Source organism: Peromyscus maniculatus, chromosome 15 (genome assembly GCF_049852395.1).
Source record: "Peromyscus maniculatus bairdii isolate BWxNUB_F1_BW_parent chromosome 15, HU_Pman_BW_mat_3.1, whole genome shotgun sequence".
NCBI classification, from domain to species: Eukaryota; Metazoa; Chordata; class Mammalia; order Rodentia; family Cricetidae; genus Peromyscus; species Peromyscus maniculatus.
The window spans coordinates 46,026,653-46,052,885 of NC_134866.1; the positions used below are offsets into that span (position 1 = coordinate 46,026,653).

Here is a 26,233-nt window from a genome sequence, read left to right on the forward strand (position 1 = left end):
GGGAAGCCAAAGGACACACATGATTCCATCAGAGTTAGGGTCCCTCACAATCTCTACCACCCATGGTCAAGGCATCTCGAATGTTTGAACAGGGAATGAAGAAGCAGAGTTGGGGTGGAAATCATCTCATCATTTTCCAAGGACTGTCAGTCAGACATGAGACAAAGCTGTTCTCTGAGCATGAGTAAGGGGAGATTTCCATCCCTTAGTGACCAGGTGTGAGCAGCAGGCCTTCCTCAAACAGCCCAGGAAAACTTTGTGTCAGGTCTACCCAGAGATGGCAGGAAGGTGTCTTTGTCTTTTATTATGTCTTCTCTCTCCTGAAGTGACCATCCTTTCACTAGAGAATGCACTTACATCATCAAATTAATGTGACTGCTCAACAGGACATAAATCTTCCCTTTGGATGAAAACATGGATCAGGTTCAGTTAATTTTTCATCCTCTTTCTAAACAATGCTATGATGCAAAAAGAAAAGAGTGCCCCAAACCAAGAATATTTTATAGACTTAAGCCTCTCCTCTCAGTCAATCTATTTTGCTTTCCTACATAAACAAAGCACACCACAGCATTCTTTAAGCATAGCATGGTTCAGTGGATAATCCACAAATCAATTAAAGACAAGTTAATTGCCAAAAGGGATCAAGTGGCAAGCCTTAAGAGGATAATATTTACAGGCTCCATGCTGAAAATGTATGTGTTAGAGAAGGTTGCTCTGGCAAGCTTCCTTCTAATGCAAGATTTAAAACTTGTATGATTACTTTTTTTTCTTTTCTTGATGCAAAGACTCACTACATAGTCCGGTGTAGACCAGGCTGGCATGGAACTCATAGAGATCTGCCTGCCTCCACCTCCCAAGTCCTGGGATTAAAGGCACACATGACCATACCTAATTTGTATGATTAGTTTGGAAAATGGAGAATGCATTACTTCATTGACCCTACACCCTGACACCTATGTTTTGCAGAAAAAAATGTGCAGAGAAACCTAGTAAGCCCCAAACCCTAATACTATGGGCTCCACTGCTGCTGTGAAATTTTAACTTCCAAGATTTTTACTTTAATATTTCCACATGAGAACCTTTCAGAAGGTTACAAGAAATAAAGTAGCAAAAAGCATATAGGAAACTGTCTCCCCTCCCACCTTCTCTTTCTTTTGCACTTCTCCCTTCTCTTTCTCCTTGTAGCTTCACAGTGAAGGAAAAGCAAAGGCATATTCCTTCACTCATGAGGCTGCAGTCCAATCTGGCTGAAAACAAAGTCAGTAATGAGGTTGGTTTCCACATGGTTCCATTGTTGTTATGCAATGAATTCTGAGCCACAGGTTAGATGCCAAGACCTGCAAATGTGTTCATGGATGTATGCAATGGATGGTTTGATTAATAATTAAATAAGTGATCACTTTCTTGATGAAGGCTTTACTGACTTTCTCAAGCAAAACCTCCTGTTTCGATTCTGTTTCTTTCCTTATTGTTAATATGTTAATTTTTCTGTAGAGACCTCATCCATTTTAACCCCTTGCTGTAACACTATTGTAAGGTGAATGTTTTCAAGGGCTAACAATATATCAGGCATAAAGGTGTGCTAAAGTGCTCTGTCACAGTTGCTGAGAGCCATTACATTTAAGGAATATTTATGTTAGTATATTCAGCAACTATTAAAAATTACAGAAAGTATCTGGGCAGTGGTGGTGCATGCCTTTAATCCCAGCACTCAGAAGGCAGAGGCAGGTGGCGCTCTGTGAGTTCAAGGCCAGCCTGGTCTTCAGAGCGAGTTCCAGGACATCTAGGGCATCTCAAATAAACCCTGTCTCAAAAAACAAAACAAAAAACCAAAGCCAAACAAACAAACAAAAAAAAACCCACAGAAAGTTAGAATCAAATAAAGTATACTTAAATGGCAATATTTATTCAACATTCACTACTTCTAAATAATTAGGGTACACAGCACTATCATGTGAGTCCTGAGTATCTGCCCTGGGTGTGTGACTGAAGGCATTGAAGTAGACAATTTCTGGGCTGAATGGGGCTGACACACGGGACAAAGGTTTTTACAGGACACAGCCTACAGGTTCTTAATCTGTCCAAGAGAACAGTCGGGTCCCATCATTATTAATCCTTCTCTACCATAAAGGCAACAAAGAGAATCAGAATGCCCCATGCTTAGCAGGGGGCTGAAAATACCTTCTATTAGTTTCATTAATTCAATGCATATACCAAACATTGAGTGTGTGCCAAAAGCCCTTCCCAGAAGCGGAATACACAAGAGGAATAAACAAGAAAAAATTCATTGTTAGGCAGGACCTATATCCTAGAATTAATAATAGTTAGCGGCTACCTTAGTGCTGTTTATGGACCAGGAACTTTACATAGGCAACACAGTCCACACCACGCTCTGTTTTACAGATGAGGAAACCAAGGTACATGGAGTTTGGCAATTTTTCTAATGTTAAATAGCTGTCTGGAGGTAAGGATGTGGACATTTGAACTTCAGCGTTACGGCTCCAGTGCCAGCCAACTTCTTTCGACTTCCAAGGTAAACTTGTGTGCACGCGCAAGTGTCTGTGAGAATACTGTCTCTAAGTCAGCTGAGTTAGAGGATTCCGAGACCAGAGGTGGTCTCAGGAATGGCGACCAGTCTCTAAACACATTTGAGAAGGGACATCACAAAATTAATGAAGTGCCAAGGGAAGTGTGGAAAATGTTATAAAAGAGGTGGCAGGAAGGCCTGTCTTTGTCCACATATTTTCACTCAATCTGCACAATGACCTTATAAAGTAGGTGTTTTTCATTTTCCATTTATAGACATGGCATTGGTTTCTGGAGGCCCGGAGAACTGCCCAACTGAGGAATCAGCGGAGCTGGCATTTAAGCTTGCTGTTTGGCTCCCAAGTCACCTAGTCCGTGTTATGCCTTGCCATAATGCCAATGACTGGTAATATTGACATTTATTAGGTATAAATGTTAGCTATGCGTGACTGATTTTTCATTGTTGGCTTAGCAAATATTACTCACAATTTAAGATACAATGAAAAGATTAGTTTAATGATCAGCATTGTGCTAGCAGAATGGATATGCGTGCCATAGGATGGTGCTGGCCTCTCTAAGTGAGTTTCCTGGTCATTGAGAAGCTGGCCAAGGAGTAACATTTTTGCAACAAAATTTTGACTAGTTTTTTATTTATTTTATTTTATTTTATTTATTTATTTTTTTTGTCAGATGAAAAAGTCAGATGAAAGCCCAAGAAGTGAAGAAAAAAAAATGCTCAGGGAAGAAATGGACCACATAAAAACACAGCATCATTCCCTCCCTCCCTCCCTCCCTCCCTTCCTCCCTTCCTCCCTTCCTCCCTTCCTCCCTTCCTCCCTCCCTCCCTCCCTCCCTCCCTCCCTCCCTCCCTCCCTCTCCCTCTCTTCCTTCCCTCCCTCCTTCCTTCCTTCCCCCTTTTCCTCTCAGGTATCTGAGCTGTAGGAGGGCCTGCCAGAGCTCATCCTTAGGCAAGCTTTTATTACCATCATTCATAAAAGCAAAGTGCTGCTGAATCCATTGCCTGAGGTTGTTTTGTAGGTCTACGTGTATGAGATGGTGTACACCTCTGGGAACAGGGTAAGCACCTGCTATAAATTGAGCTCCCGTTCTTCTTTCTTCCCTTAAGACAGGGTTTCTCTGTGTAGCCCTGGCAGTCCTGGAATAAGCTCTGTAGACCAGGCTGACCTTGAATTCACAGCTCTGCCTCCCGAGTGCTGGGATTAAAGTCCTGCACCATCACACTCTATTTAGCTTCTATTGTTCTTGATCCTGACTACTTGACTTTTTATACATGGTCTTTGGTTTCCAAATCCCCCATTCTCCCTTTACTATTTGATAGCAATTGTACCCATCCCTTTCACTTAACTCTAAGGAATAAAATGAGGTGGTCCAGCGATCACTAGAAACAATAGAAACAACCTGAGACATTTGCAGAACTAAAGAAATGCCATATGGTAGCTGCTCCTTGGCTGTGGAAAGTGACACTCCAAATCTACTGACTGGCTGGTAGCATTCACTCCCTTCCTAAGTGAAGGAATCCGGCCAATGTTTCCAGGCAGACACTGACAATCTTGATTCTATGGTCATTGATTCCTGTCTATTGCTTAGGTATAGTAAGAGGCAGAGAGGAGCCGCAGACCATGTACTTTCCTAAGAGCTTCACTCATTGTGAAACCCACAGTTCCAAAAGGCAGATCGGAGCCCTCTTGTCAGAGTCCAAGGGGGTACTTGCAGACATTAAAGTTTTCTTGCTTGAGCAATTATTACTTGATCTTTTCATAACTCAAGACCACCTGTGTCCTAGGCAGTGTGCAGCACTCAGTGCCACTGTGTGGTGGTAAAATATTTATTTACTAGTCCTGTGACAAGAGGCTCTAGTACGCTCAATGTGTTCAACAAAGTATTGCCTTGGCAATTCTGCTAAAACTCTGGGGAGAGAAAAAATGTTGAAACAATTGGCAAAATCGAGTTCACCCTGTTTTCTGAGAAGTTCAGTTTTGTAGGGTACCTCACAACTGCTATCGGGACAGGGGAAAGGACAGCCAGATGGCATTTTCTGCAGCAGAGACCTGGGTGGCCCTGCAGTCACCTCTGTGCTACGCATGGCTGTTCTTTCCATAGATTTTTATTCGCATGGTACCTATCCCATGGCCACCATGTAAAATGTCCTTGTGAACATCAGTTTCTGAGAAGCCATGAAGACGAAAACTTTATGATCCCTTCGGGCGATCATGAAGACAGGCCAGTCTCTAGAACTGTAACTTTTTATTCACTATGCTCTTGAACGGTACTGTAATTTTCAACACTAACATTTTTAAAAGCAAAAATAGGTGTTCTCTAGCTAGCGTTTGCTGAGTTCCAAAGCTTACCCTTTGATTTATTTGTAGCTCCTCACACCGTGGTCCCCTCCCTACTCCATTTTCCAAGACACTAATTTTAAATCACACAAATAAATGGCTCACATCATTTTCATAAATCTAACATGTTCTTCTCTCTTCTCCAAAACAGGTGTGAGAGGCCTCTCTAAGCGAGGCGGGTCTTAAACAAGTGGGTCCCAACCTACAGGGCCATCAGTGAATGTCCTTGAAGACAGAAGTCACCTTTGCAAGCAGCTCCCTGATGCTGATACTGAGCCTATGGCTTTAAACATCCTTGGCACGCCATTCGGAATCCAGAGAGGAAAGGTCGTCATTATGTAATCCCCTGTTCTGCTCCCCCTCCCATGCTCCCTCCCTCCCTCCCTCCCTCCCTCCCTCTCTCCCTCCCTCCCTCCCTCCCTCCCTCCCTCCCTCCCTCCCTCCCTCCCTCCCTCCTTCCCTTCTTCTTCCACTCCTGTGTCCTTCTGCCTATGCTTCTTCCCTACTGTCTTTCCATCTCCCCCATTAAAAGCATGTTTTCATTACATTTATGTATTTATGTGGTGTGTGTGTGTGTGTGTGTGTGTGTGTGTGTGTGTGTGTGTGTGTAGGTCAGTGTGTACATGGAGAGGTCAGAGGACAAATTTGAGAGGTCTCTCCTCCCTCCATGAGGGTTGGCAGGACAGAAATCCTTCAGCTTTAGCTCCTGAGCCGACACGTCACTTTTCTCCTTTTATATGGAATCAAACTCACTTTCAAAAGCTATCTGTGAATATTTTGTGCTTTTCCCAAAAAATGTATTTTGCTCGCCAAAGACTTATCACTACTGAAAATCAAATTTGTCTATTTTGTATAATCTGTATGATTATCTAAGGGTTTATTTTTCAAGGGCTACCAGACTCACCACACGTTCCAGCCCTTGGACAAATCAGACCCGTGAGCTGAATTTTGTATCTCACAGATTTTCCTCTCCTATAGCCTGCATGCCATCATGGAGCAGAAACTCAGTCAAAGAAATGCATTTGAGTGTAATGCTGTGTTTCACCTGCATCATCTATTAATATCCATTCGATATTCAAGGCAAAAAGTCACACTATGCTAGGCACATTTGAGAATTATTACAATATATAAATATACATATATAAATAATGTTCCCTGGGGAAATAATCTTACATGGGAGAAATCTAATGAAGAAATACTGGCTAATGGCCAGGTCCTTCAATTGCTTCAATAGTGGAATCATATCCAACACCTCTTAAAGGCCAAGAGAACCTTGTTTTTGTCATGTTTTAAAGGATAGTGTATGTTAAAAAGAAAAGCAGAAAATTCATGAAGTGTTTTGAAGTTAAAGAAAGTTTTAAATGTTTTCAATAAATGGTTTATTGCTTTGATTTCCAGGAATGCTATGCAATCAGAAGATAATTGCAACATGTAAATACATATGCACACACACACACACGTGTGTGTGTGTGTGTGTGTGTGTGTGTGTGTGTGTGTGTGTGTGTATACCTCTGCAGATTTACAATGACTTATAGTGTACAGTCTGCTTCAAATGTAAGGATATATGAATGTAAGGATATGTATGTAAGGATATCATGTGTCACTGTGGCTGCATGCACAATCTTTTGGGGAGCTGAAATGACTCTGGGGGTAGCCAACTACATTCCCATCTCCTTGACCCTCCACTCAGTTTGATTTGTGAAAGGCATAAGCATAAGTGTAGGTTGAAAGAGAAGAGTAGGTTACAGACAGACAGTAGCCAGTGACACCAGGTAAGAAATCATAGCGACATCCGACCTACAGAAGTCTCTTGACTCCAAAGTGTTTGCATTCCAGCTGAGACGGTGATGCAGGACCCCCAACAGTGAACACAGTATGTATAAAAGTTTAATTTGTCATTATGCTAGGAATTCGTTCAAATCAAGAGAAAAATAAATGAGTGGTGAAGTTGTTCAGGTTTTCCAGAGGGACTGGCCCTAGATGGCTATCAGAGACACTATCTTCAACCTTCAATTTATTACAAATAAAGCATGCAATAATTAAACTGTGGCACACAGATGATGGAGAATCCTTCTTCACTAATACCAGGACACATATTTGGAAAGGACCAGAGCTTGACCAAGGAAATGCCTATATCTTTGATAGAAAAAAAGGGGGAGGGCACATTTCATAAATTATTGGTAAATCAAGTACAATTTCAACTCTCCATTTTTTAAAAAGGTATCTCAGATTCTTCAGTTTACTGAGTCACAGCTTTCTCCCATTCTATCTACTCAGCAGGTAGACATCGATGGTACCAAAGAGCTTGCTTTCAGATCTGAATGGTGAGAAAAATCTAGACACCACATGTCTTGGACACATGCACAATAATGTTTGAGACTGTGTGGTGATGAGTTCTGAGCATGAGATGACACATAACTAGGTGTAGCATGCCAATAGTAAGCAAGCAAATCATACTCCTTGACACAGAGTTTCATGGGCGCATGATTTAGAACACTCAAGCAAATGTCTTAATAAATTAACATCATTAACATAAATGCTTGCTTGCTTGTTTGTTTGTTCTTACTGAAGTTAGTGAAAGCACTACCTACACATTTTGCTGGGGACCCCTTTATCTCTTGTCAATAATTGCCTACAGATTTAGTATTAGATCTTCGTGATTTGCTTTCTCTGACTTTTATAGTTTAATTAAAAAAAAAATTCTTGGTCCTTTCTGGTTTTAAGCAAATAAGCCATTAATATTTTAATCCAAACTTAAAATGTTTTTTCTATAGACAACTTAGAACATGATTTAACTCAAAAATAGTGCATACTTCTATATAAGCTTGGCACTTTTAAAATTTGTTGTAGTTGACCTACATAACAAAGACCCATTCTTAAGATTATGCAAACAATTTCACTTTTGTTTACTGCTGCTGCATTGGCTTCCAGCAGTACTGCCAGGTATTTGGTTAAAATTAACTAACCTTTGCTGTAGAACAAAGTTGACAATTTGTAGTGGGCATGTAGTTGAGCATTTTCATACAATTTCCAGAGAAATCATTAGAAATACAAGAGTAAACAAAATATTAACTTGGAATGTATGTTATCTCATTCTGTGGGACTCGTTTTAACGTGTGAATCACCATGGGGACCACAGACAGGGTTAGCTTCAGCATTTCAATGTGGGTCTTAACCTGTGAATTACACTTCTGTGGTTTTGTGGCTGTTCTTTGCTGATTTCATTAAATCAGACATTGTTCTCGGTAGCTGAAGAATTATCTTACAGCTTAGCAAGGCCGTTTTTCAAAGACAGTAACTGAGCAGGCAAATTAGATCTAGATCTGAGTACTGGAACTGAGACCCTTTGCAAAGTTTACCTCTATTCTCAGAATGAGGTCTGCAAGTTAGGCAACTTCCTCTGAGGACTTCAGGAGGTTCCCACACACCCCTGACTATTTCGAATGTTTACAATAACTCAGCTCCTATTTCAAACGCTGACAATTACACCAACCTTGTGAATTAGGTAGATCCACAAAGCGTACTTGCAAGGGACCTACAAGCCGATGAAAATACCTCCCCTGCTACAAAAAGGAAATTGCGATACCTGTAGGACTTCGAGAAACGCAGCCTGGTTCTAGTTCTTGGAGATGGTCCTGGCACTGTGACTCCCAGTGGATCCCAAACAAAAGCCATTTGTAAAGAGGGTGCCAAGATCCACCGGAACAGTTGAGCGTCAGAGCTAGTACAGGACCCTGGGGCGGGAGGGCCCTCCAAGCTGCAAGAGGCACTTGTGGCTGAATGAGGGCATTTCTTCAGTATGGTGGTATGCGCTGACAGAGAGGTGGCAGGCTGGCTGAGGCAGGGCTGGAAAGGGAGGCCAACACTTCCTGCTGTGTGACACTTGCCCTTTGCGACAGAGCTTGCTTCACCCAGACTTTCTCTCATTATTAATGTGAGAACCACTCCCTTGAAAAATGTGCTTTTTAAATAGAGCCCGGATTAAATAGCCCAGCCCCATGCAACTCCTGAAAAGCGTATCACCCACATACACCTGCAGACACACCAACTGGTAGGTATGATTCAAACGGGTCTACTTTATATTAAGCGTGAATGTTAAAAAGTAGTGGCCAGAGGGTGTCATTATAGAAAAAAGGAAACACGAATCCATGACTGAGAAACTTGACAAGGAGTATTACATTTCAAAGTTAACTACCAAAAATCATCTTCCTTCTTCCAAATCCTCTTAGATACATGGATGAATGTCACTATTAGCAAGGCTTCCACGAGGACTTAGCAACTGTTAAAAGCCACCACCTCCCTGTCAGTCAGTCAGAGTGGGAAGAAAACAGGCAGATCACTTTCGGCGCCTCTGGCAGCTTTTCCCTCAAAGAGATGGCACCGTGTCACCTTGCAGAGTGAGTTGTAAGTGACTTTGACAACAGAGATCAATGTCTTGTTTGTTTTCTGTTCCCTAGAAACAGTTCTTCAATCTTGCACAAATCCCTTAAAACAGCTTTCCTTTAAGACACATAAGCGGTGAAAGCGGAATAGGGTTCAGTTGAATGGTTGACGAGTCCAGCACGCAGCAGGGAGACAGATTAAAAGATGTACTCAAGGAGTCCAGGGACCCTGGTGTCGTCATCACCTCTCACAAGCCAGTGGTATTTAATGTTGACAACACAGCATAATTCCATCAGTCCCTGTCCAAGCACTGCCCTGCCTGTGACCTCTATTGTAAACCAAGGCAGAGCTCCACTTGTCCAGGATAAGATTAGAGAAGCTTGGAGAACTCTGCAAAGAGGTTAACCCCTTCCCAGCTGGACAAAATTGACCAGTTACCCTAAGGAACCATCTCTATGTCTGATAAATTTCAGGACCCCTAACACCCATTCTTCTAGACCAAAATGTTCTCGTCCATGTCCGACTAAGATATTAAGACATTAAATGAGGTGCTTACTTTTACAACACCATCCGGCACAGTAGGGAGGTTCTGAGAAAGCTACATATTTGGAGATGTGCAATACAAAATGTTTGGACAGTTGCATGCCTTTGTTACCTGACTTGCACACTCCAAGAGAGCAGATGAGAGATGGCTGCCTAGCATATCAACAGCCTGGGAGTTCCAATCTGAACAAGCGCTTCTGGAATCAGCCTGTACTATTTTATTGATTAACGAATGGCCTTTGTCATTTCAGGTAAGGATTTTTATTTCATACTAGGAAGGCAGGTCCTAGGAGTCTAAGAAGGTGTCTAACCCTAGGCCATCTGTCTTTTTGGTGTGTGAAATTTCACAGTTGACACTCTGTTCACATTGATCCATTAGATCCACTCATCTCCATCTAGGGATAGCTTTTGGGCAGTGCAGGCCCACTCCTAACGTAGAAGCACATAGACGGTACTAGGTTAGCAGAATGGCTTTGTATGATACTAAAGCAAGGCAGTGTAGGAAGGCTTGTTGACTTGCTAGGTTAGGGAGGGGTCCTGAAGGGCTCATGGGAAGAGGCGGCTGGGTATAAAAGGGGAAGAACAACACACAGAAACAGAAGAATCCCAGCGGAGCTGATATTTTCATCTCTCACAAAAAAAATCGAAATCTTATTCCTTCCAGGAGGTTTTTGCATTTTGGAGGTGAAACAGCATTACTGGTATGTGGTGCCTACAGAAAGCTTCTGAGCCCCAAAATATCACCTGTTATGATAGTTTTACTTTTTATAATTTTAAAAATACAATGAAAATTTAAAATTTTAAAAATAAAATAAAAATTTTATTTATGCACATGCATGGTGTGTGTGTGTGCAGCACACACATGTCGGAGACTAACTGGTAGGAGGAAGTTGGTTTTCTTTCTTTCCACCATATGGGTTGTGGGTTTTAAACTCACGTCATCAGACTTGGTGACAAGAACTTTAACCCACAGAGTCATGAGGTCAATTTTTCTTCCCCATAATTTCATTTACAAAAGATAAACCCTATCTTTCAGTCCAGACCAAATCTCCCAAATAGATTTTCACTAGTAATTATTTTCTTCGTTTTCACACACACTTCTGTGTGTGTGTGTGTGTGTGTGTGTGTCTGTCTGTCTGTCTCTCTCTCTCTCTCTCTCTCTCTCACACACACACACACACACACACACACACACACACACACACACACACACAAACATATTCACTATGAAGCCTTGGCCTGGAACTTGCTGTGTAGATCAGGCTATTCTTGATTTCATAGAGGCCCTGCTTCCCAAGTACTGAGTTAAAGACATGCACCACCATACTCTTAAATTTATATTTTAAGATGCAAATTTCAATATTGTTTTTAGGGACTGGCCATTACTCTAATGACGTGAGAATTTGGGCAATTGGAATCTTAAGCCACAACAAAGAGAATGTTTTCTAGACCATACCTTGACTGTGTTTCTACTCTTTCCAGCAACTTACAACTTTCACTTCATATGTGTAAGGGTAGAAAGAAAGTAGAAAATTTTATATAGTTGACTGAATTTAGCATTTTCTTCCTTAATTCTTATTGTTACATACAGTACTCATGTATGACATTCTCAAAAAAAACCCCACAAAAATCTACCTAAAGATTAAAGTCATCTCAATACATAGAAGATACAATTGTTATCTACATGAGTTCTACCTGCCCCAAATCTCCTCTACATACCCACCTCCTACAGCAACCTAAACCTACTGTTCTGCAGTATTCCAAATAAGGCATTTTTTTTTTGTTGGTTTTTTTTTTTTCCTTTTTGGTCTCTTGAATAGTTTCCCCAGTTTTGTTCCAAAATTTCATGCTGGGAATGACAGATTTGGGTTTTGGTGTCTGACCCAGAAACTCAGGACTTCTTTTATAGGAGCCAGCCACCCTAAGTGAAATCAAGACTCACGGGTATAAATGTGGAAGAATTTAAATGGGAGCACACTCGAATTCATTTACTTACATATGTAGTCCTTATGAGGGAACAGGACAAGAGAGGACTAGGGGATGTGAAGAAGACCAGAGAAAGAGAGCTACATTCGTGGGGCTGTGCTATGTTGAAACATATTGCCTCCGGAAGCCAGAGCAGTCAGATAAAGGGGTTTCAGGATAATGCTTTGTTTTGAAATAGCTGTTGGTCAAAGACTCCAAGCTAGACGTTAAAGCAGTGAACATTAGCTATATAACTATCAGCTACCTCTGATGAGGGCAGTATTGTAATATTTGGATTTTCAAGACCTGAACACTGACAATAGCAACAGTTGTGTTCATGTAGAAGGGGGGAAATCTCTTGGTGGGGTGGGGGTCAGGGTGTTCCAGCCCTAGTCAAAGAACTATGGGCAAATAATGACTCCTGCCAGGGGCGAAATTAGCCTCCCTGAGATGAACTTCTTAATCAGCTATCCAATGCAAAGTGGTGAGCTCTGAGATCACAAACACATAGGAGAAAAGGAAAGACTTGGCACTCAGCGGGTTATGTTATGTGTTTATGCATTTTTATGTATGCAACAGCAAAGAAAAAGAGAGGCCATCAGGTTGAGAAGGAATGGGGGGGGCAGTGAGGGGACCAAGGGAGTGGCTACAGGAAGGAGTTATGGGAGGAGAAGGAGCAAAGGTAAGGGGAGAAGTGATTTCATTATACCTTAATTAAAACATAAAATCATAAAAAGAGCATTTTCAGAGCGATCAATTGCAAAGGCATGTAACAAAAGGAAATTCAACAGTCCTCTGGTACATTTATTGAAACTAATGTCTATTCAAGGCCAGTTATTGTGGTTTATAAGAGGCTTTATTACATTAATTGCTTGTGATAATCAATGATTGTTTATTTCTATAAATGGAAGTTTTGCAATTCAAAGAAAATCTTAGCATTATTTTGTAGCAAGCACTTCACTTTCATTTACAGATATAAACTATATTCATTCCAAGCCTTATGTGAGTTTAGTTGATTTACAGGTCAATAATTCCATGTTATGAAATGGGGACCAATTATTATATGTGTTGGAATGCAGTTGAGAGCATTAGAAGAGCATGGTCTGTATTTTAATTGGCTGTAAATATATCCTATTCTCTTATATGTCCCAGGATGCAAATAAATAACTTGCCATTGAAATGTGGAGGTCAATAGGACATGATGTAAAACAATAAGCAAAAGAAATGCTTAAATATAAGAATAAAGGATTAATTCCACTGTGGATTGTGGATCAAATACTTCACTTAAGCTCCTCTTCTATAATGAAGTATATATAGAAATGATTTAGGAATTTAAAAGATAATTAGAACAAGCCTTTGATGTTAAGGCACTGGAACTCCTAAATATTTAAATAGGGTTGGAAGAAGGGCTGGAAATATAGTTCAGCAGTTAAGAGCTCTCTCTCTCTCTCTCTCTCTCTCTCTCTCTGTCTCTCTCTCTCTCTCTCTCTCTCTCTCTCTCTCTCTCTCTCTCTCTCTCTCTCTCTGTGTGTGTGTGTGTGTGTGTGTGTATGTAACTTTAATTATCTTCCCTTTCCTGAAAAATAAAAAATAAAATAAAATAATGAAGTCAGAAAGATCACCATCACTATTACAACCAAACTGCTGTAACCCTCAGGGAAGGGGAAGTTCAGGGAAATTGACATTAGAGCTACAGTGATACACATATATGTCACATGATCTTGCTGAGTTTCAATGGCTAACACATCCACATGCCTAACACATCCACATGCCTAATACATCAAAGGGCCTTTGCAGAGTTTTTGAGAGGAACAAAATGGTAATTTGTATAAAAGTGTCGTAAACACACACACACACACACACACACACACACACACACACACGTGCATGCACACCAGGTACTGCCATTAACAATGTAAGCTTTTAGGAGAGGAGTGAATGTACTTTTAGCCTGTTAAAAGCATTTTCATTTTTTGAAAATGTCCTTTAAAAATGGTTACTTCATGAGCAAAGTACTGTTTGATCTTTTTTAGGCACCAAGCTTTAGCCCTGATGGGTAATTTGTTTCTCTACTTTTTATCTTTTTTACCTTAAGTAAGAATAGGATGTATGTGATTAAGTTTTAAAAGGTTAATGTTTTGTTTGCAATACTAAAACCCTCTGTGTCTTACTTACAAAGATGTAATAAAAACAAAACAAAAAAATCCAAAATCAACAACAACAAAAAAACCCAAAGAGGTAAAATATACTACCAGAATTAGCTGATGGAATCTCTCCCAGTTGTTCAAATCCTATACTTTAAATGAAGGAATATTCCCATTTTCTTTTTTTATTTGAAAAATATACGGGATCTGAAGGTGGGTTGTTTAATTAGTAAAGCATTTGCAACACTGAATCCAACTTTGCTTCTCAGTTGACTACACATAAAATAGTCCAGAAATGGCTTTCTCCCTTTTTAGAGCCATATTAATAAACAAGAGAAGATAATTTTGGAATTACCAGGCTGCAAAATTGCTCCCTCAGGAGTAAGACAGAAAGAATTCAAATACCAGCAGTCTGTAAATAACAACAATCCCATGTGTTCAGTTTTGGTGACATGACTTCTTTCCATGACACTACTTATAAAGCCAATGGTCATAACCCTCCTATTCTTGATCTCTAATTGCTGACCCCTCTTCACTCTGATCCATCTTGGGCATTGATTAAGTGGTATACAAACATCACCAGAATGTCAGAATGCTTTTCTCTGGTTTCTCTTTCTATCATCGTGGTTTCAATAACTAATTGCTGCTTATTTTGCAATAAGAACATGATGTACATTATATAACTCCTAATAATCAATTTCTGGGCTTTTATCCTATTTTGTCACTGAGGTAATAGAGGCTCATGAAGTTTGAGTAATTTGTTTCTGTGAACATAAAGCTAACAGGTAGCAGATAGACGGTTAAAATTGAGGTCCCTTTCACTATAAAACCTAACGTCTATTGTGCCTAGAGAGTAACCAACAAAAAAAAAAAAAAAAAAAAAAAAAAAAAAAAAAAAAAAAAAAAAAAAAAAAAGAAAAGAAAATGAATGGGACCAGGCTCCTCCTGAAGGAGCATTAAATCATGGAGGAAGCTTTAGGTTTTCACAAGGGAAGAACCAGACATCCTGTGCATCAGTTACCTGATCTTACATAGCTGGACAGTTGAGCTGGCCATTATTATCAACACTTCGTAGATGGGGAAACTGAGACTCTGAGAGCTTAGTTAAGTTTCTGCTATTGTAATGTCAATATATGACAGGTGCATGAGTACAAGTGCATTCTGTTTATTTCTAGATCATGGCTTTTCTTTCACTGGCAAATGCTCTTTAAATTCCTAAATCCTGGGGAAGGACTGGGGGCTTGGGGTGGTACTGAAGCTGAAGGTAAAGACTGGGTGGACCCAAATGTGAGGAGCCTCAGGGGCTGGGGAAGAGGGGGCTTAGTGAGGGACAGCTGAAGAGTGCCAGCATCAGCCTGTGTGAACTCCTCATAGTTCTGCACTTTCAACATGGGAGAGAAATAGAAATCCTTTTTTCATCCATGTAGCCAATGGTTGCAATTCCCCAAAGGCTCAAAAGGAAATCTGAACATCTGATTTAGAGTCAAATATAATCATACTATATATATAAAAATCCATGCTAATTGGTTTTTTATTTCATCACAGGACAAACAAAACTCAGAGGAGTGTTTTCTAGCTTTCTCTCAAAACCACTCAAGAGATTTACAGCAGACCTTGACACAATCAGGCCACTAATGAGGCAGTAGGAAAGGTTCAGAGTTTTGTTTTGGTCATGGCGTCTTATCACAATTTAAAAGTAACTAAGAGAACATCAAATTAATAATACTTGTGGATTTTACCTTATGTTGAACATAACTTATAATTTTCCATCCTTTCTTATAGAGTCCATTTTAAAGGCTGTACTTATACAGGCAAAGATAATGTCCCGCCCCCGCCCCCCCCCCCCCCCCCCCGCCACCGCCATGTATTGCAAAGTATAAAACAAAAAGTGAGTTCTTAAATTTTACTTACAAAAATAAATCAATTAAATGTTAAAAATACACTAAAAGATTATAAATTTTAAACATTAATATCTTCCTAAGTGATAAAAACTGCTACTCTGTGATTTGATTCCAGGTTTTTTTTTTTGTTTTTTTTTTTTAGGTAAAATTCTTTCTGAACTGTGTGATACAGGAAAGTTCTTGGTAAATATTGAGTCAGTCAAGTACTGGGTAGTGGATGAGTGGGAATTTTCCAGTTGCTGATATTGTACAAAATAACCCCTAAAATTCATACAGTAAGGGACATTTCAATAACTGAGAATTATTGTGCTTTCTGTAGATGCAATATTTCCTTGACTTTTATTATATTTTATGTGAATGTGGTATAAATGTTAGGCTAATTATAAACACGTGATTCTTTTTTTTTAAGAAATTAAAAAAACCCACATTTAATGTCTAATGTTTTTAGCAATCCTGTCTTGTGCTCCCATTGTTCAAGTCAGCTTGGTGTCTTCTGAGTAGTTAGAAATGCGGGTCATGATCGTAAGGCATCACAAGACTCAGGGGGGAAACCAGGTCCGTCTCCACCAATGTGAAGAGCTCGCAGACGTGATTGGAATGTGCTCAGCCTGTCTGGAGTTGCCAAGGGGTCCAGTGAATAGGCAAGGATTTCAGCGATCTCTGGAAGAAGCTGGCAAGCTCTCAGCTACTCTGAGGGCTATGGAGTGTCCCAGGGCTGACAGCGGACTTTTTAGGAGCACTCAAGGATGGAGGCTCATAACCTTCAGTAAAGCTGTTCAGCATGTCAAAGGCACTGGAAACAGTATTTTGAAACATTGTTGTGAATGCCTTGTCAAGAAGTGTATCATCAAAAGGACAATAAAAGTAGAATCTTGAAAATCATTTGCTAGTTAAAATTTACTAATTAAAATGTGCATCAAAATATTGACTTATTTTTTCCTGGGCAATAGAATCGTAGGAATTTTTATTTGTGTTTCCCTTCAGTACCTGTCATATCCTTGACAATGACTACAAATGACTGTTATGAGCAGATAAACCTGGATGGATACATGTTAATAAAAACTTGAGTATCAAAGCTGCTGTTTTCCCCACTATGAATTTTAAATAGATTTAAACAAGAGTCAGGAACAAAGACCTTCCTTCGGGTCCATTTTTAAATTAGGCATTTCTCATAGACATTTCACATGTTGCTGAGATGTTAAAGGTTCTGAGAGAAGTGCTCAGAAACCGGACAGGCCCTTACATCACTTAGCATCTATAGTGGTGTGATGTGAAATTAAATTAGAAGCAGCAAGGTGAGGTCTGCTGAAGCAGAATGGTAAAAATACAGAGCAGTCAGTCTCCCAGATGTGAATTAGTAGCCAAGGACAGAGCAAAGGAAAGAAAGAAATTGAGCAGCCCTTTAGGGGTCTAAAGGGATTTGCCAGGAGGTCTAAAGAAAAATTTTCCTGCAGAAAGTGTATGTGTGTGTGTGGGGGAGGAAGAAAGAGAGAAAGAGGAAGAGAGAGGAAAAGAGAGAGGGACAGAGAAAGAGGAGAGGAGAGGAGAGCAGAGGAGGGGGGAGAGGGGGAGAGGGAGAAGGGGGAGGGCGGAGAGGAGAGAGAGAGAGAGAGAGAGAGAGAGAGAGAGAGAGAGAGAGAGAGAGAGAGAGAGGATGTTAGCATAATGCCCCCTAGTGAAGACATAGTTTCATAACTGTCCTCCAGGTCTGCAACTGATCCATGCAGGGCATTTGCTTCCCTTTATTCACTCAAACCAAGATCCAGGCCTTCAGTGGAGGCAGATGTGAACAGTACAGAACCAGTGATACTATTAAATATTTACAGAAAGCCCAGAGAGAAGGCTCAGCCAGTTAATGCACTTGCCATCAATCTGGAGTCTTGATTTCCATTCCTCAGGTTCTCTGATGAAAGCAGACTATGAATTCCTGCAAATTGTCTTCTGATCTGCACATGGGCACACACACACACACACACACACACACACACACACACACACACACACACAATTTTTCTTAAAGATTTGCAAAAATTATCCATATAACTGTATGTCTTAATGATAATGTCTTAAAAACAACTTTTAAAAATACTAAATCAGCATCAGTGTTTCTATCTACTATATGTGACATTTGTGATTTTTTCTAATAAACGTTCTTTGTTCATTTTACAAAACAAAGTTTTGAATATTGAAAATTGCAGACAACACTAAAGTTAAAATACTGCCTTTTCATCTTAAAAATTTAGAGCTTGCAGGATATAAAGAAATCAGTCTTTAACTGATGAGGAGATTTGCTCTCTGTTGGCTAGCTCTAATAGTGCTGGAAGATGCCATACAGGCTGCTGGGGGAAAGTATATATCATCGGGCTTGTCCAGTGCTGGTACTTCCTTGCACAATGTAATACCAACCTGCCAGACAAGGCAAGCCTACTGGTACAATACTGGCATGGCTGTCATGGGGGTCACTAATGGATTTGAGACCTGCCCCATAGGAAGAAATTTCATGCCTGGTCCGGTTACCTGGTCCTGTTACCAGCTCATGGCTGGGGAGATTGTAGGCCCTAGAGCAGAGCCAATCATTGTACTTTTGCTAAATGATCATGTTGTCAATTTATCAGCTAAACACTTAAGTTTACACCTGTAAACCTGGGCTGTCTCAGTCTTGGTTGGAGAAGCTTCTTTTTGCACTAGGGCCAGCAGCCAATGGAGAGACTCATAACTGGGAAGAGATTAAGTGTTTAGCCTTGAACAGGACACCTTTATCACCCACCCACTCTCAACCAAGGCTCAGGGAACATCACTGAAGAGAAGGCGGGAACACTGTATAAGACCCAGAGGATGGGGAAGAGAACTGTGAAATGCTGTGTTCTGAACACGACACAGTTGCTGCGCTCATGAACTCACAGCATTTGTGATTTTCTGTAGGAGAACCGCATAAGATCAAGCCAGCCAAAACATCGGCACCAACTGGAGAGGTGTTTTCCATGTTCAACCCAAAAAGTAGTTATTGATAGCTGGCTTGTTACGTGGAAGAGAGAATAATTCTTTTTTTTTTTTTTTTGAGGACGTAATCACTGATAGGCTCAACATGTTCTAGTGACCAACACTCATGCACTTGTGGACAGCACTGATTAACTTATTGAGTTATACATACATAAAGACATGAAGTTGGAAGGGTTTATTGGGGGGCAGTATGATGGAAGTTGGAGTGGGAAAATGGTTGTAGTAGATGTGGTCATATTTCGCTGTATATACATGCAAACTTCTCAAGAATAAAATTTAAAGAAAAAGTGAAAAACAGAGAGCTACCTATTTATGAAGTATTAATATGTTTAAAGATAGCATTTGGTAATATATTGGTCACCTAAATGAATATGAGTATGATGGCCACTCATAAGACATCATTATTTATTTGTTAGAATAAAAACTTAATTTTATGTGAAAATCTTGATTTTAATGTTATGGTACACTTGGATAACTGCTTAACAGGAAAAAAAAGCAAAATTTGGATGCATCCTGCAAAGGAAATATGATATACTGTATACCAGAGGAGTTGTGCTTTTTTCTGTTATTTTGGTTCAAACAGCAGAGAAAAATGCTTGGTTCCTGCCTTAAGGCAGACTGTGAAAAGTGAGCAGTTTCTACTCTGCCTGCTGCTGGCTGTGCTTCCTGGTTAAAGAGGGAGCATCCATCCCCACTCTCCTTGAAGGTGTCCTGCAAGCAGCACTCTGAACCCCAAGTGGTTGAATATATGAAGTGGAGTGCTTCCCCCACTGGGATCCCCCTTAATTCCCAAACCAGCCTTGAATCAAATCATTATATTTCAAAAGTTGAAGCAGCATGCTGCCTCTGCAAAATTAGTTTCCAAACAAGTTATGTGCAAAGGAAAACCTTTCAGAATAACAGCAGATTTCTCAGTAGAAGCTTTGAAAGCCAGAAGATCTTGGAGCTATGGACTCTCATTTCTAGAAGACCATGACTGCCAACCTCAATTACTGTACCAAGAAAAAACATGCAAAAGATTGTAATTGCCATTAGATTTGTTCAATAGACACAAGACTGATAAAATTATCAACTTGTTTGGATGTGTGTCATAAAAGGGGATATGACGAATCAACAAACTATTCAAAAACCTCACTCAACACAGTTCATCAATAAGTATAATAGAAAATCATTTTAGTAAATGCAGGAACAATAATTTCACAAAGTTCAATAATAATTTTTGCATATATGTATGTGCATCGCATGTATGTATATGCATTCTCATACGTGGATGAATGCATGTGTGTGTGGATATACATCTATATGTGTGGAGGCTCAAGTGTGACATCACATATTTTTCTCGATTGCACTCTACCTTATATCTGTTTTGAAAGACAGGGTATCTTAGTTGAACCCAGAGCTTACCCACTGGGCTAGTCTAGGTAGCCAGCTTGCTCTCTGTCTCACAAATGCTGGGATTACAGGCAGGACTTCAGACTGCCTGCCCACCATTTGTATGGATGCTGGAGACCCATACTTTGTTCTTCACACTGTTGAGGGAAGCACTTTATCCACTGATACTGCCGCGGCTCTACATTCCATCTTAGTTTATCAGGAAAGGAGAAAACACAAAACAACTATTTGCCAACTGTGAATAGAAAGAAGCTTCAACACAACAGAGTAATATCAACCAAAAGGAGCGAAGGAGGGAAGTGAGATGCCCCCAAAGGTTTCAGAGTAATGAAAGAAATAATAGAAGCAGAATTTTAAAATAAATAATACTTTGATTCTATTTACAGCAGTGGTTCTCAACTTTCCTAATGCCATACCCCTTTAGTACAGTTCCTCATGTTGTTGTGATCCCCCTCCCCAGCCATAATATTATTTTAACGCTACTCCATAACTGTAATTTTGCTACTGTTATGAATGACACTATAAATATATGATATTCAGGATATCTGAAATGCAACCACCAAAAGGATAGCAACCCACAGGTTGAGAGACTATGTTAATGAGGTCAGGATTGCCCATCCCACCCCCCATCAGGTCTCCACCATCAAAGATGTTAGAACACATAATACTGCTTGCATCTTTTTTAACATGGGTTTTTAGATGACTATTATTGCTTGTTTTTATTCTGTTAAGCTTTTTGTTCCAACTGGAGATGTTAACTGATATCGTTTGTTTACCTGAATGAGGATGCTTCTTTCTACAGTGCCTCTGGAATTGTGAGTAAACCCTATTACAGGTGTGAAAAGTTTAGATCCATTACCTTAGAACTCATAGCGAAAGTGCTGAATCAGATGAGGCTAGATAGGGAAATGCTTCTGTTATCTGGCGAGAGGTAGGTATGAGAAAGAACTGACCAGGGCCAAGGCATCTGGTGACTAGGGAGGCTTCTTTGCATCTTCAATTGGTTTCTTACCTAGTGTAATGTAAGGCATATTACAGTCTTCTGTTATCTGAAAGACTGTATACAGAAAGAACATACTCTGTGTTCACTTTTCTATTGGGCTCTCAACTTTCTGTGGCTTTGATTCTCAGGGACTGTCCTGTACAACAAAGCTAAATAAACTCATTAAACAAATTCTTTCCGGGTTCTTAGAAGACAATCTCAAGAAATTTCATTATTTTGCTCCAAATTCTGCCTTCCTTCATGTAATGAATATTTAATTCTGTCTTCTTCCAAAAAAAGACTTAAGGCTACTCCATTTCCTTTAGCAATTAGTTTAGATAAGCTGTATTACCCATTTGTTTCAGCTACACAGTGGACAGTCGCAAATGCTTATAATTTTCATAACTCTATTTGTACTTTAACATGGTCAAGAGTGTTTCACAGATGTGAACATGCAATTATCACTTGTGGGTATAGACATACACTCAGAATATCCAACATGTTTTTTAAAACAAGTCCAAATGACTGTGTAAATCAGTCATTTTATTTTATGTCAGTTTATTCAAGTCTTTTAAAGGAAGTGAAAAAAAATGCATAGAGTTTAAGACCTTAGAGATATGTGAACAAAGGTTCCTGGAAAGAGGTTGTACGTTTCACTAAACCTTCTGCAAGGCTGATAAGCTGATTAAAACTTCAGTGACTGTGGAGGGTTTGGAATGTAACAAATCCAGAGCCAAATCATCTTGGGCTCTTCTCAGCTCCCTTAATAACCATTTATTGCCATTGTCTGTACCTGACCTAACATCTTTCTGACAATTAGCTGGAATTTGGAATGTTCAAACAGACACTAGCTGCCACAGAGCTAAAACTAAGAACGCCATCGGCCTTTAGCTCTGTATTTTTATGTTGATGGTTGTTGGATGGATTTAGCTGGTGTAATGGTTACACTTCTATTGCTGTGATAAAACACCCATGACCAAGGCAACTTGGAGAAGGAAGGGTTTATTTGGGGCTAACAGTTCCAGAGAGTTAGGGTCTGTAATGATGGGGACAGCATGCCAGCATGAGCTGGAAGCTGAGAGCTCAGGGCTGACATCTGGAGCCACAAACAAGAAACAGAATGGTATGTGGCTTTTGAAACCTCAAAGTCCAGGCCCAGCGATTTACTTCCTCCAACAAGGCCACACCTCCCAAGGCTTCCTTCCCAACAGTGCCAAACAACTGGGGACCAAGTATTCAAATGCCAGAGACTTATGGGAACATCACCTTCAACCTTCCACAGCTAGATAGTCTCCGGTCTAGCTTTTCACTAGTTCATCAAGTTGTCCAGTTTTCTCAATCTTTCAAATATTCAAAAGCTTCAAAATATTCAGGCCCCAAGAATGAGTTTTAAAAGTAAAAGAGTTTTATGCATTTAGAAGATAATTCCTGTTGCTTAAAAAAAAAAAAAAAAAAAAGCAGCTGAACTGAAGCTTGCCACAGCTTTTGCTTTGTGCTACCCAGTTTTACAGCACTTTACCAGTGTGATTTATGAGACATCTTGTCATCTTTGTGCCGGGCTACTCTTAAGGACTTTTGGACCAGAAGTCCAACTTAAGATAGTCCTTGGCTGACCTGTTGGCTTTAGCTTCTCTGCACATGCATCCACACATAGGGAAGGACAAGGATGGGGCATATATTAGAGGAAAAGATGCATGATGAGAGAGGAGGGAGAGAATGAGGGAGCGGGATTGTGAGGGAGAGAATGGAAGATAAAGGAAGGAAGAGAAAGATGGGGGAGACAGGGAGGGGAAAGAGGGAAGAAAGGTGAGAGGGGGGAGCCCAAGAAAACACTATCTTTCTTGGCCACTTTCCAGGACTTGCCACAGAACACAGGGACAACATGCACTAGACATTGGTCCTGTAGGCCTTTCTAGCTGGCCCTTGCTTTCCTGGTCTCCTCTCTCTGGTCTCTGGCCCCGGTCATTGCTTAGTGTAGGGTAATTCTTTCACAACATAGAACCTAAGACAAATCACTCCTTTCTGGGATTGGCAAGCTGATTCTCACAGTGCATCTGCGTAGCTACAAGGGTCCATGTAAATAGTCTCTGATGCATAATACAGTCATATACCCTGCTGCTTTTTTCCAGTGCTGACCTAAGAATCACATACAAACACAGAGATTGGAATGCTAAAACAGGATTCTGTTTGAATAACAGATATTGGTCCTATGCAAATGGTGAATATTCATGAAAGAATGTTCAGAAAATACAGAAAAATGAAATGAACAAAAGAAAAGAAAATCATCCATACCCAGAACTAATTTGGAAATCTGGCTCATTTTCATTTTTATGTGTAAATACATGCATCTGTACATCTAATTTTAAGATTTAATTGAGATTTGAATGTCTAAGACTGATTTTAGACCCTATTTTAGTTACTATTTTACAAGAGGCACTTTCTCATATTATTTGACTTTATTTGAAAAAATAATTAATGGTTGAAGAAATTCCATTCCCTTGAGATAATGTCAAAATTTATCTAAACATTAGTTCATGTGGGATATTCATAATATATATGTTATCTGTAAGAGCCAAAATTACATTTAAGTTTTAATGACTATGTCTTAGAGACCCACAAACCAGAAATATCTCTGATCTACAAGCCTCTTGCTCAAGGACAGATGGGTCCTGAAATGCTGGAGGCTATTGTTTATGGGAGATAACAAGCCACATGCTTTCACTTCCCTAAACAAGTTTGTCTGACCCATCTGCACTGATGTGCTTGATCACATACAGATGGGAGGTTCACAGGCAGGGAATATGTTAGGGTGTATGCTTGCCCCTGATTGGATGTAGGCTAGAGGTACATCAGGATGTATGCTTGCCCCTGATTGGACCTGATAGAAAATATTTAAGCCCCTGTAAACTGTGATTCAGGGCCATTTCCTGGAAACCTGGGTATAGACCTGGCCAGAGCCCATCTACCTGGTCAGTATTTAATTAAAGCTTGCTTCAAATTTGACTTTAATTTGTGGCAGTGGTCTTATTCTTGACCAGTGGGATTAACAATCAATAGTACAACTAATTTTGTATGAATATCTTTGAACACACATCTTCGTGGTGTGTCAAAAGACTTCTACAATCCAAATCCCTTTAAGTAGAATTACTAAAGCATAGGGTTATTTTTGAAGCCTGAGGCAACTAATTATTTTTATTCATTTTCCTAAGAAAAAAATACCTTGAGTTGGTTCAAAACCCAAGGTAACAAATTACATTTGTATGCACAATTGAACTTTAAAATATTTGTAAAAAATATGATCATTTTCAGTAACTTGCTATGTGCTGCACAGGAGCAATTTCACTCCATGAAACTTAGAACTTAAAACAGCAGGACAGTGATGCCTCGCTTATGAGATAGGAAAAAAAATTCCACCATATAAGTAGTTAATTTGGACCATATTTTCTACAAGGTTCAGAGCAATAAAAGTGGAGAGAAAGAAAGCCAGGAGGTTATTATTAGAGCAACACAGAAGTGGTCAACGGCTGCCAGTTCTTGTGGTCAGTGAGGTCACAAGAGCTGCAGGCCAGCATTTCAGACAAATTATGCCCATTGAGGTCACAAGGTTCTACTTGAGGCAGTTTTTCATAATTGTAATGTTCTGTTTACAAAATGTCCTTGACTTAAAAGTATCCTTTTGTGCCCTCTAGTGTTGGAATTCACCAAGACTTTTCAGATGTTCGACTCTGAGATTCAGATAGACCCCTTTCACTGTTTTCTCACTCTCTATCTCAAAATCTTTCAATTCAAAGAGAACACAAGTTGGAATATTACTACAGTATAATTCCTGCCATGCCTGCCACCTTTTTTTTTATGAATAAAGCTTTATTGGCACATCTATAAAGGATCATCTGTGGACAACTACATTTTCTCTCTACAGCAAAGTTGAATATTGACTTCTGAGCTGACAATGTTAAAAACTTTACCATCTAGATTTGCACAAATTGACCATTACTTGGGCCAGGGAATTCAATATTAGGTTAGAGACTGTAACATTTTAGAGTGTTTTAAAATACCATTCTTTTCTATCAACCACCAGGACAAAAACAGACAGTTCTAAGTCAGTCAAGTGGCTTTTGCTTCAGCGACCAACCTTTAACTTCTTTAATGAAACAAGAGTTGTCTTAGTTTTTGTGATATGTACTCACTGAGATAATATACACCTGATCCCGATGACTTTGATATGATAACATCAGGGTGAACAAAATAAGACTGAATATGGTTCTTAGCTAATAAGACCAGAACCTGGAGAGCGTTCAGATCTTGTGTTAACTCTCTGTCCTCACAGCTTCCTGTCGTTAGCACAGTACCCAAGGTAGCCAGCCAAGTTAGAAAGGTTTCAGGCCTAATGGTGGCTCACCATTTGGGATGTTCTTGGGCATTCCCCATTGGCTCTCTCGCTTTGGGTGAGACAGCACACCACAGAAGGACTGTGGGTGAAAAAAAACCATTCACTTTATTGGCAGGAAGTGGAAAAAGAGAAAAAGAACTGAGGTTCCAGCATCCCCTTTAAGGATTCATCCCAATGACCCAAAGAACTTTGGTAGGGATTTATCTTTTCTTTTTTTATTAAGAGATTTTCTATTCATTTTATATACCAACCACAAATTCCCCTGTCTTCCCTCCTTCTGCCCCCCAGCCTTCCTCCCCAAACCCCTCCCCTGCCCATTCCCACCTCCTTCAAGGCAAGGTCTTCCATGGGGAATCAGCAGAGCCTGGTACATTCAGTTGAGGTCCAAGCCTCTCTCCTCCCTGCACAGAGGCTGCACAAAGTGTCTCACCATAGGCACTAGGCTCCAAAAAGCCGGCTCACGCACTAGGGACAGGTCCTGATCCCACTGCTTGGGGAATTGGAAAAAGTACAGAGACAACTAGCCAAACTAGTGGAAACACATGAACTGTGGGCCAATAGCTGAGGGATTTATCTTTTAAAGGTTCCACCACTACTGTCTAGATCAATCAAGTCTTTAATACAATTGCCCTTTGGGGACACTACAAAAT

General features: G+C 40.1%; 1 protein-coding gene across 15 annotated transcripts in view; it reads right to left on the reverse strand.

Annotated features, from left to right (window-relative positions):
* The window catches only part of Pde4d (phosphodiesterase 4D), a 1,451,136-nt gene that overhangs the window by 310,377 nt on the left and 1,114,526 nt on the right, over positions 1 to 26,233 (reverse strand). The window contains exon 1 of one of the 15 annotated variants that reach the window (XM_016000209.3): positions 8,470 to 10,498. The exons of the other annotated variants lie outside the window; for them this stretch is intronic. Within the exon in view, the coding sequence (XP_015855695.2) occupies positions 8,470 to 8,810 (341 nt within the window). The 5' untranslated portion in view covers positions 8,811 to 10,498. Of the gene's footprint in view, positions 1 to 8,469; positions 10,499 to 26,233 lie in introns of those variants that run through there. 15 annotated transcript variants of the gene reach the window in all.